The sequence below is a fragment of the Cariama cristata genome, unplaced genomic scaffold, assembly GCF_000690535.1.
Source record: "Cariama cristata isolate BGI_N322 unplaced genomic scaffold, ASM69053v1 scaffold10015, whole genome shotgun sequence".
NCBI classification, from domain to species: domain Eukaryota; kingdom Metazoa; phylum Chordata; class Aves; order Cariamiformes; family Cariamidae; genus Cariama; species Cariama cristata.
In genome coordinates, this window is record NW_009616936.1 from 2190 (window position 1) to 14660 (window position 12471).

The 12471-nt window shown below is 40.1% G+C and overlaps 1 protein-coding gene across 1 annotated transcript in view; it reads right to left on the reverse strand.

The window, feature by feature from the left end:
* The window catches only part of LOC104161792 (probable E3 ubiquitin-protein ligase RNF217), a gene marked incomplete at its 3' end in the record, with an annotated part of 40946 nt that overhangs the window by 1652 nt on the left and 26823 nt on the right, over positions 1–12471 (reverse strand). Inside the window, exon 6 of the mRNA XM_009700332.1 lies at positions 5868–6032. Coding sequence (XP_009698634.1) covers positions 5868–6032 — 165 coding nt within the window. The remainder of the gene's footprint in view (positions 1–5867; positions 6033–12471) is intronic.

Consider the following 12471-nt stretch of genomic DNA (forward strand, 5'->3'; position numbering starts at 1 on the left):
AAATGTATTTGTTCTCTGGTGCTGATCAGGGTTCATCTAGGATACCAGAAATCTTGCTCACCAGAACAGCTGCTGAAACTGGCACTAACAAAGCACTGTTTTCCACCACCAATACTTCTGGTAAAAGATTCCAGGGCAGATGTAGTTAATGGTAGTTTCAGGTATACCCGCCAACATCCCTGTGCCAACAGTAGTGATCTCAGAATTCATATTTCTACACTTTCAAATGCTTCTTTTACACAGAAGAGGAGAAAGACATTCACAAAAGAGGGGATGAGGCTATAAAACGTTACTTTCTAGTGGGCAAGTATTCTAGTGGACTTGCGTTCATCCTATAGAAGGGATGCAAATAGACTGACCAAGCAACTATCCCCCTCTACCCTGAGGAAGCCTGCTGCATCACAGGTGCCCCATTTTCCAGAAGCACCTGAAAAAATACCATTGCTAACGAGTTTTATAAGCCACTTGACTTCAAAACCTTCACATTTAAGCACTGACTGCAAGCAAAGTGGAAAGAAAAGTCTACCCAATATTTTACCAACTTAAGCATAACTTCTCACGTTATACACTTATTTTCTTCTAAAAGGGATATTGTCAGTTTGACTTCTGCTTTTCCTTTTCAGGTTTTATATGAAAAAAAGTTGACCCTACTCATGGAGCCATACATTATTTAATTTAATTACTAAGAGATTAACTTGAACTGAAATCACAGCATTTTAATACTGAGAATGTATTTTAACAAATTACTTTAAAAATTTAATTCCACTTAGTTTTTCAAGGGACTGAAATTCAGACAGCAAAGATACAGAATTTTGTAATTTAGAGGTACCTTTCCTTATCTGCTGATTCAGTGACAGATCTCCATCTTCAAAATGTAAATGAGGGAATTAGATCTTATGACACTAATGAGAATGAACTGGTTATTTTCTTTTCTTTTTGAATCAAGACTGTTGAATTCTCCTTTCTCTTCTCCAACTTACCAACCCAATCTATTAAGTTACCATCCATCCGAATTGAAAATCTGCACAAGCCTGGAACCTATAAAAACCCCAGATGCAAACCAAAACTACTTTACATTTCAAAAATAAATTAATTTTCTTTGGTAGTAAGAACTTCAAGGAGCTGCTGGCAATAGTTTTATACATTCTACCATCAATACCTTTCAGAAATACCCATCTCTTGGACACTGCCTGCCACCCTTCTACTCACGCTGTCCTAGAAGCATCCCAGCTCCAGTTAGCCAGGCACCACTCCAAAATCACTTCTGAATCTACTTGTTTCTGCTTTAAATCCTCCAGACATACTGTCCTCTTAAAACATAAAGAAGTTGATACAGGATTTCTTTTCTTACAGACACATATTGCAGTTAAATATACTTTATCTTTGCTTCTTCAAAAAGTATTAAAAAAATTTTAGTGAATACTTATCTGCACATACATAACTGTCTTCAAAAGCTGCAAATTTGGAACAACAGCTTGCACTTGGCCTGTATTTTTTGTTGCAAAAAGCTCTCCCTTTTTTAGTGAGGAGAGCCTTCATTAAAAAATGAAATTAAGAAAACCTCAACCTTAGATGGGGGGCTTGGACTCCCTCTCATACGCACACAGACTGACAATGCCAGATGAACTTTGTATGACTCGGTCAGGCTGCTTTCAAGCCCAAGACGTGACATCTCACCAGACTGACTTCAGCTCTGCTTCACATGGGCACGTCTCCCTCCCCTCAGGATAATCCACTGACAGAGATGGATTACAAACCTATAGGTTGGGAAAACCATCGCCGATGGGTCAGATATCACACGAGTGTTTCTGCTCCGTTGGCAACACCCCAGCACGTAGCCGGGGCAATGCACGGGCCCGGGAACGCAGCTTGCTATAGTTAGCTGTGGGCATGCGGGTTCGGTGCCTTGTAACTGCAGGCTCCCCGGCAGCACGGGGCGGGTGGAGGAGGCACAGGGAGAGAACAACGACCGCAAGCCCAGTTTCTGCCTCCAAGCATTCAGTCAGTGTTACTGGCTTCACCCTGCACCCAGAGCCTGCTCAAACCCAAAGATGTACCTCTCACCTTATGGGGAGCATTCGGAAACCCAAGAATGGCTCCCAGACGAGAGGGGTGAAAATTACACACCAACAGCAAAGCGCACAGAGCTCAGAGGCTTAAAGAAACAAGTGAAGTAGCACGGTGGCTATTTCAGACCCTCACTTTACCCCCTCTGCATGTTACATGCCCTCTCACAGAAACCTTCCAGGGAAATCGCTTCCAAGAGATGTGAGGATCAGAGTGTCCGTTTCTCCTCCACTTCTTCTGAAGAAAACCTGATGCATAGCTTTATCCCGCCACATACAAGCAAGGACTCTCCTCCCTCCAGAGGATGAGAAATAATTTGCAAAGCACCTTCAAAAACTATGCCCTGAGTTATTTGATGATGCTCACATTAATCAGAGCAGTGAATCCGCAGATAAGAAGTACATACTCCTTGTTTACCTAAATTTCTGCTGCTGTTCCAAGTTTTCTAAGCTAGAGTCCCTGTTTGGCATTTCCTCAGACAGCGTTGTTTTTAGAAATCTGTGGTAAGATAACACCAACATGACGTACTTCTTTGGTTTGCTGTACTGTAAAACACTTGTGGAAAAAAGGCATTTTCCTGCAAACATTGTTGCAAGAAGTTGTAAAAAAAAACAACTGAAAACCCTAAAATAGTAGTGGAGAAAGACAAATAAGGTTATAGGTTTTATGAAAAAGCATCTAATGACATGTAGCAAATTTTCAGTCATTAGCCAGCTCCTTCTAGAACAAGACCAGCACTTTTTGGAAGAGTCTCGTTAAGAAAAAAAGTCTACACTGAGTTTCTCAAAATATTGTATAATACATTTGGAAAAGACTTAAAAAAACAAAAGTGTCAAAATTAATTTAAGATACAGTTTTTAAAAAGTAGCATTTTTAGTATTTCCATACTGACAAGTCACAACATGAATCTACAATTATGTATGACAGCATGTAACATTTTTATTTGTTTCTGTAAGCATATCTGAGAGAGACCACGTAAACATAAGCTATTCCTATTAGATGCACTAAAGCTGTGTCTACCTACAGGAAAAAGTAATCAAGTTTAAGCTTATTTAACAGTGCCTGCTAGTATTCCCATTACAAAAGATTATGTTCTTTCAAAGCACTTACCAAAACCACTGAAAAACTTGTAAATACTTGCCCAAGGATCTGCCTATATATACACACACAGCCCCCATAAGAGTGTTCCCGTTCTCTCACCTGCACACCCAGACAATAGTTGTGCATTCTACTTCTCCATGCTACAGCTACTTAAAGAAAGGGTCTGTGTGTATATACAATTATCTCCAGACGATATCTGTAAAATATGGTCACAGCTTACACTGTCGTCACCATCACACTCCGCAAGTTACCAGTGATTTGACAAGTTCTCAGTAAAGAAATTGTACTTCTATTGAAGTTTCTACCTTTAATTTCTCTTAGCTTCAGTTTTAGCATAAAGATCGAATACTAATATCTGACACTTACAATTTAATCTTGACGTTTCCTCAATCCATTTGTCAACTTTAACCAAAACACGGAAGTGGTTCTTTAAGTAGAATATATGCACATAGCAAAATAAAATATGTTGTCACCTGAAACATTGCCTATGTGGATCTAGAACAAGGATAAATCAAATACTATGTTACCAACTCTGTTTTCTCCATCACTCTTTTCTCTATTTTATTTTGAAATATGATACTGATGTGATTGAATGTTATTTTATATAGAGGTTTTAGGTGGGTGGCTGGAGAGAGAGAGGCAGAGAAGTATTAGCTCCAATCTCCCCCGACATCAAATTGTTAAGTGTTGGTATGTTTGTCCCCATGTGCCCAGACATCTATTAATGCTTTGACGAAGAATGCTGCATAAGACGTATTTTTTATAACTATTCAATAATCGATTAAGAAAGAAAAAAGAAAAAGGACAGTACCACTAACCACTAAGTGGTTCTTCTGATTACTTGCTAGATATAGATTTGATTTTAAAAACAAACAAACAATGTGTTGATACAAACATTTTGGAGGTTGTAGGTACGAAGAATCTTTTCACCTCTGAAGAAAAAGCATCAGGAGTAGGGTAGCAATACAGTTTGTGCAAAAGTTGAACATCCTCTTCAATATTGACTTATAATACCACATTACCAGAAAGGACTTGTTAACAAAGGTTCTTTTTCTGTGCTAGTTTAATAACTTTCCATACTGCCTCCCACCATGCAGGAGGTTTATTTTCTTTTGATTAAAAAAGAAACCTGAAGTCTTTTTGAAATTAATGGCCAAACTCATGCAACTTCAGGCTTCAAAATGACTGACTTAGCCTGCGTAAGTTTCAAGCGTCCAGTCTTTTCTTTTGAAGACTGTGAAAACAATTGTACATTTGGTGTTTTAAATTTAAAACTTAAGGATAAACATGTTAGGGTTAGCAGTTTTAGGTCCCTTCCCTTTCCAGCTAGCATCCCTTTTCCCCCTGCTTTTCCACATTCATATTTTTTTTGCTTGGTGCATTTTCTTCTGGTTTTTGGACAACTTATTTCAATAGTTACATCATTCATGTTGTCACAAAATCTGAATCTGGACACAAGTCAGAGAATTAAAGCCAAAACACATACTACTTCCCACTCCAAAAGGAAGAAGTATTTTATTGTAAGACTTCCCAGAAAGTGAACATATTTAGAACTGGCTCAAACCTATGAACTCTTACCAAACAGCAAGCTGCAAGCTGTTAAAACTCTGTTAAAATGTCACGTGTGTGTGGGAGGAAGGGTAAACAACTGACTGCTGTTTTCAGAGCTTTCCAAATTTTTTAGTGTTTCGAAATCTTTCAATTTCAAGCTATGGCATCACAGGCATTTCTTTCTCCCAAGAGCACAATAAGATACTTAGTAAACTGATAAACATTCTCTTATTTGCACAGGGTAAGGCTGAAAGTGTGACAAAAGTATACTTCAGATATTTAGAAATAAATTTTCCCATTCAATATTTATTTCCTACCAAACATCCCAGTTTTCTTACTTGGTTCTCTCCATGAAGTAGATGTAAAGCAATAGATACGTTGAGACTAGGTACTCCCTTTCAAAAAAAAAAAAAAAGACAGTCTCCCATCACCATTGTGCTCTCAAGGTTTTGACTTACTACTCTGTCAGCAGCTGGAGATAGGTGCTGTGAAAAAAGTAGTGCATAAACATAATGGCCACCTTCATTAGGGGCAGCCAGGGGCATGGCTGTGTGGGGCTGTTGCATCTCACTTGAGCAGTGGGAAATATTTCCTATCCTGGAAGAGATTAATGACGTTTTTAGGGTGCAAGGCTGTACTTCAGTGTTGAAAATTAAACTCATTCATGAGGAAGGCTTGTGAAGAACTCATATTTAATCCTAAAAAACTTCTGAGTTTGCCAAATCTTAAAGTCTCCCTTAGTTAACTTGTTGATAGAGTACTTTCTGCCTTACTCAGAAATTGAATTCACCCAAGCTCTTCAGAAAACCTGACAAAGGGCATCATATTTCTCTGAAGTTTTTAATTTCTTTAACGCTTCATTTTAGGAATAATTTATTCTGTAACAAACATTCATTACAAGCACACATCAAAGCCCCCTCTTATGATTTCCATAACGTTCCTTTTACATGCAGAGATTCTGCAGAATCAATGCAGGAACCAGCAAGGAAAACATCTGACCTGTTTTTCTCAATGGGTCATTGACAAGAATCTGTACAACAAGCATAAATTACATTTCCAATGCCGAGCAGAAGCTACAAGTATTTACTTTAAATACATATTGAAACGGTTTGAAGCCATTACCTGCAAGCCAAGGGAGAGCAGCTCACCTTGCATTTTGGACACTTCTGGGCATTCCTCTGCCCGTGCTCGATTTCGTTGGCCCAGTGACGCAACAGCTTGTCTCCCTTCTTGTATTCTTTGCAGTTAACGCCTTCATGCCAGGGAGAGTGGCACTTGAAACACCAGACAAATTGGCAAGATGGACACTGGATCTGTACAAATGAGAAAACACCACACGTTTGCAAGTTGGGCATTGACCCAACTTGAAAGCCTGTTTTAAAACCACTGCTCTTCAATGAGGACAGCAGCTGCGCAAAGGTCTAACATCTTCTGAAGGTCTGTTTTAAAACCACAAGAAGTTGTGGAACCTAACTTGTTCTTTTTCTTTTTACAAGAGAGAAAATACAGAACTAATTGCTAAAGCCAGGAAAGGCTCCAATCAAACAAAGCACAAGTAGCTTGGTTTAAGCATAGGAACTGCTTCCCAAATTCACCGTGTGGCTCAAATGCCAAAAGGCAAACATCCAGAAAGGTTATTCAGTGGCCTCCAATACCTGTGTGAGATCACCTAAAAATCAGCAGTCAGTTTTCTGTGCGGTGGATCTCAGTCTTCTAGTTGTAAACATCACTGCCAAGGCTATTACCAGGGAGTACCTGGTCTTCTGAAGGGGCTCTACAGAGCCCAGAATGGGTTATGAATCTTATATTAGAAATGGTCCTGGGAAAAGGGGCCATGAGTAAGGGTCTCAACCCAGGGCCCCAACTACCACCTGGAAGTCAGGCACCTCCTTTTGCTCTTGATTGCATAAGGGCGAGCTGAGGCTGTGCCAAACAGCCCGCTTGCTACAGACCACACCTAACGGCAAAAACACCAGCCAAGCTCCTTAAATTGAGAAAGGATTTATTCTTCCCACTCCTTGGGTTTTAAATCATTGCGTCAATGACCACCGTCATCATGTCTTCCTCCAGAGCCTGGCTGTATTTTTGAAAAAAAAAAAAAAAGCTATGGCAGCTGCTGGGTTTGTAGAAGTAATAAATAGAGGCACATTGCAAGTGTGTATCTGATGAAAGACAGGCTTCCTACCTGGAATGTGACTAAAGAAAGCAAGAACTAGAAGCCACATTAGATACAGGCAAATCTAGGCTCCTGCAACGTCTTCACTTCTGCTGTGTCTGGCAGCAAATGTCTTGGCCTGAAAGACGGGAAGGCACATCTCTGAAGCGGCCGCTGGGCCCTGTCCACCAGCTCCAGTTGCAGCCCATGCCTGGCACTGCCCGGTCTTTTTACCAGCTGTTGGACAGGACTGAGGAATTCACCCAGCCACAAGAAAACAAAGAGGCTTTTTTGTTGCATCTGTGTCCAGATCCTGTTCACCACCGAACCACAGACACTTCTGTGCTGGCCAGGCATGGTGTGAGGGTGCTCCTCAGGAAACTACATCCAAGGGTGCAGTCCCATGTGAAGCCCCCAAAACGTATTTCTAAAGCCTCACTATCACCAGTTGCCGTGCCCTCTGCTCGGACACGCCAACCAGCGGTGTGCTGCCTTGGCTCCAGTTAGAGTCCAAAGTAGGCACTCTGATCTACCCTAAGCATTTTGCTGGGGGGCAGCCAAAATTATAATTTTTATGCGCAACTGCTACATCCGTCATTACTGGCATGCTAATACAAAGCTAATCTGATCTCTGATGCATGACTGAAAAATGCTGTCTGCTACCCTTAATGCTATTCCCCAAGTTCTATACAGCGATAGCATTTAGTTTTTTGCCTTTATTTAGTTATTTGCCTCACTGACACAATGGCTCAAGCCAAGCATTTTTATGACCCCAGTTGACCCATCTTTCAGTGGTTGTCTTTAACTTCACCTGTAGAGAGCAAATGTTTTATTGTTGTTTTTTTAAATACTGCAGCAGTGTGTAACAATCATAGCTTCATTTGTATGAAGTGATGTACCTCTGACTGCGCAGCACTGTTTAACCATGTATTTCACCGTTAATAGAGGACTATATGATGTGCTGCTCAATGCATCACTTCAGCTTACCTCTTTACGTCAACCTGCATCTACAGAGCAGCAAGTGCAAGAATGGGAGTTAATGGTCAAGAGGACTGATAATTTTCTCACTACCGTAAGATAGCATTTCCCCTCCAGGACTCTTTACCTGGGCATAAGGCTGAAGTGCAAGGAAGGGAAGCAGCATCAAGAAACGGACAGATTTTCTTATTACAACACATTAAGATTTTAGACAGTTACCATCAATCAGTCACTATCCTTGTAAAAAAAACAAACACAAACATACGTGCATTTCAGTGTTAGAATACATACACTTCCTTCATATCAAGCAGATTCAGAGAGTGTAATATTAAAATGGATGAAATTCTCATATCCTGTACCTGGTGCAAGCATGACTTACTGTTTTCTATAGCTGCGAAGTGACATTTTTGGTAAGGCACACAGCAAGATACCTCACAGAGCAGAAAACTGCACTCAGCACGTGCTTCACGTCAATGGAGTAAGGTACTGACGACACTGGTAGGCAGCACCAAAACAGGAAAGAACAACAAATGGAACTTGTTTGTAGAGGAACAACACACTAAAGCTGCAATGTGTGGATTACAAACGTTGCTACTTTTTGCGTGAACACACAGTAATGTCTAAGGCCAAGATAAAGTATAAAACAAAAACAATACAAAATATAACCAGTGCTCTTTCTCAGATTTGTTGGTTTACTGGCCCAGATGCTAAAGGAAATACACTATCCTGCATCTCTGCTTCCCAGATGAATTCTCCTAATAAAAACAATTTAACAGGAAAGAGGAAAATTCCCACTCTGAAGAACCTAAAGAATCATGTATTTATTGCTACTAACCAAACTAACACAAAGAACTGATCTACATTTCCACAATACTTTAGAAACCAATATGCACAAGACAGCTTAGATTACTAGAGACTATCCTGCCCTATATCTGCACAGCTTTTTTTTTTTCTCCTCCCAACCTGAGCTTTGAATTTACGTTTTTCAATAACGCATGTCACACTGACCTACTGCCGGGAAGACAGATTATAGTAAGCATCACATTATATTACTCATATTTGTTATGCCTCAGCCAAAGATGGAGCTTGTAGCCACAATTAAGTGTTCTGTAATGTGAAAGCTTTCCTCAGTTGCAGTATTCAGACATTTGAGATAGAACACGAACGTTAAAAAATACAAGCTCAAACCAACAGATGTGGGAAGTTGCAAGTTAAAGCTTCTTTCTTAAACAAAATGCCAACATAATTTAAGACATAAGTTTTGTGGGGTTGGTTTTGGGGTTGGTTTTTTTTTTTCTGTGAAAATAATTGCAAATTTATTGCAGGCTCTATCTTTCTATTATAGCATGTACATAACTGCAAGAAATATAGCAGCCACCAGGATATATATTTAATCTTATATGCACACTGACATCAGATGTTTCCAAACACATTGCTTAGAAAGCACTGAAATACAGGATGAGGCTATAACCGCATGAACTCAGAATAACTTTTGTTACCATGAATGGCCCTCAGTAACGGAAGGAAACTAGTGGGAACTGCCTACGTCCTTACCAGGTGTGGAGTCCCCAGTTTCCTCTTCCACCTGCCACCCCTGACAGCACCTTCCTCAGAACCCAACTGGTAAATAGTTTTCACATTTTGAATGGGCCACTTGACTTCTCTGTTGTTCAATATTGTCTGAACATACACTAAGCAGGCAAAGAAAACTATGTTAAGTACTTATGAACCTTATTTTTCTTGAAACTAGTGGCCATAAAACAAAATCCTAAACCTCTTCAAACCTGGATGCAGAGTGACACCAGTGTGCTTAAGAAATAGGAACACAACAGGGCAATTACAGCTGTCTTTCAGATTCTTATTCCATTCTTTCTCTGCTTTTCTGGAGAAGTCAAATATGATTTGATTTATGCTTCAGTATCAGTGCATGAAATCATTATAAGGAGGACACAGAAATGCTATCTACATATAATTTAAACCAGTAAAATATATTATAGCCCAGCAAAGCAGACAAACTATATCTGAAAAAACCCAAAACATTAATCTAGTGTTTTTTTCAAGTATGTTTTTCCTCATACAAACATTTTTCCATTTATTTTACGACTTCCATTTCAGTGGATCAGAATTGAGAGGATGAATACATACACAAACTTCTATGCCATCTGGAGGTCAGTCTCCCTTGAAATAGAAAAGATTACACAACTTCTCATACTAACCCTTCTGGTTCTCAGCTTTCCGAAACACTGACCTTTGAGGCTAACATTTTCCATTTTCTTAGCTAGCCTCTTTACTGCAAACTATTCTAACTATCGTTTTCCTCACCTCCCAGGAAAAGACCTTTCAAAACTGGTAGGTAACTTCAACACAAAACACTGCTCGATGTGATACAATGATAGTAAAATTGAATGCACTCTAAAAAATATTGTGAGAGCCTGAAGCTGCAAAAAGTTTAGTGGGATTTTCTGCTGCTTAGTGGAATGCTAGCTTTATAATAGGATGGCCAAATTAATCATGCAACTAACTACTTACATGAATTACAGTCCCTAGCTACAGCTACACAGTCACTTTATTCCAAAATAAATATGGGCTCCTGCCAAAACAGCTGCCTCCTCCTCGTCACCAACCCATCCTCTCTCTTGTACCAGCTGAAAATAAGCAACAACAAAACAAACAAATCCTGTATCCCATTGAAGCTGATCTTTGATCCAGCTCCCAGTGTGACACCACAACATCAACACGAGTAAAAGCAAGCTGGCAGGAATGAACAGCTGAGGGCAAAGAGGGAGAGCACGACAAATTCACCACGTCCACAGCAGTTCAGGCTGAAGGTAGATTGAAGTGTAGCCATCGTGTAGCCTTGAAGATATCTGCTACTCAAGGTTAAAGTCTGACCCAAAAAGGAGGGAACTGATTGATATGAACTACACAGATCCGCTTTATCACAGCATCTCTGCAGGTACAGATTCCTACCAGTTCTAGAGCAACGAGTTTCAGAAACTCTTCAGTAGTTCAAACAAAAGATAGTTTATATAGCAACCACACTGAAAAAAACATTTACATTTCAAAGCCAAGCACTCAAGCTCTTCTTTTATGTGATGTGTATCTCTTGACACAAGTGAACAAGAAAACATCATAATGAACCTCACAGGTTGATCAGGCAGAAACAGAATCCAAGAATCAAGAATTGCTTCTTCAAGAACTGCTGGGCTTACATTAGTTTAGCTGACATAAAACAGCTACAGTAAGGAAAATTAATCTAATAACTTCACTACCTTTTTAAGTTTAGATGCTATTTATAATTTTAAATAGTGTATCAAATTTTAAGAATGCCATTAACAACATTTTTAAAGTATCTGTTCAAATGTACCCTTGGATTGTACAGTGTTTTCCCATTGCAGTGTATAGGACAGCGAAGGTACTGGCACCAAGCCCTTGTGCGCAGCGATCCCACCAGCAGGCTTGTGCGCAGACTTTCCCCACGCATGACTCAGTTCTTCTGAAGGCAGCACTTCAAGTGCTGGTGCAGAATTCATCTGGTGCAACTGCTGTTTATATTGCTCGCATGCGAATATGTGTGTCTCTCAGTCAGATATCTCCTATGCTATATGCAGAAGAAAATGTCTTTACGTTCAAAGAGCCTACAATTCAAGGCACAGACAAGATACATACAATCACATGAGAATCTGAGAAAACTGAGATAATATTGGTCCACAACTACGTGTGTATGTCATTATTCACATATACACTAATATATAGTCGTCTTTTAAAATTTTATCCCTGCAGCAAAACTGTTGCTTGTGCTAAGCTTAAAGCCACAACTACATGTGTATGTCATTATTCACATATACACTATCTAATATATAGTCGTCTTTTAAAATTTTATCCCTGCAGCAAAACTGTTGCTTGTGCTAAGCTTAAAGCAAGTCACCGAAGCTGTACTTACGCCAGAAAACACCACAGGTTCAGGGATTACGCTGAAGCCCTGGACTAGGATCATCCATATTGTTTGTTAGCACTTTATTATATTTGTGACCAGCATCAACTGGACATTCTTCCAGGCAACACCTGGGCATGTTTTGCCAGGGTCTGTTCCCAGAAGGAGCTACACGTAACGTATCACCAGAGGACCAGGGAACTGCGTCTGGCTCGCGCTATTTCATGCACCACACAACCTCCCATTCCTTCTGATTACGATTTGTGAGGAAGCGGTGGGAATATTTTAACTAGAGCATTTTAACTCATAGAAGAGCACTGGTGGGCAGAACAACCCATTTTCCGCCTTGAGGAACGTTCTCAGAGTTGGTATGCCCACGGTACAACAGCTGCACCACCTGTGACCCACGTTGGTGGGGCAGTAACAGCCTCTGGCACCTTAAGAGAGGCTGCTGCAGATGCATTACAACCTCTGATCTACCCTGGACTCTACATCTGAGGGAATGCTAAGTGGGTGGGTGAAGGAGAATGGCTGTGGGCGGAAGGAATTTTACCTGCAGTTTCGAATTTCTCCACCTCCGCATCAGATGCCAAAAATCTGAAAAGATTGAGCCCAACAGACAGCGTGGCATGTAATTCACGTACTGCACAGATAGACATAAGTAGCTCATAACTCAGAGTTAGCT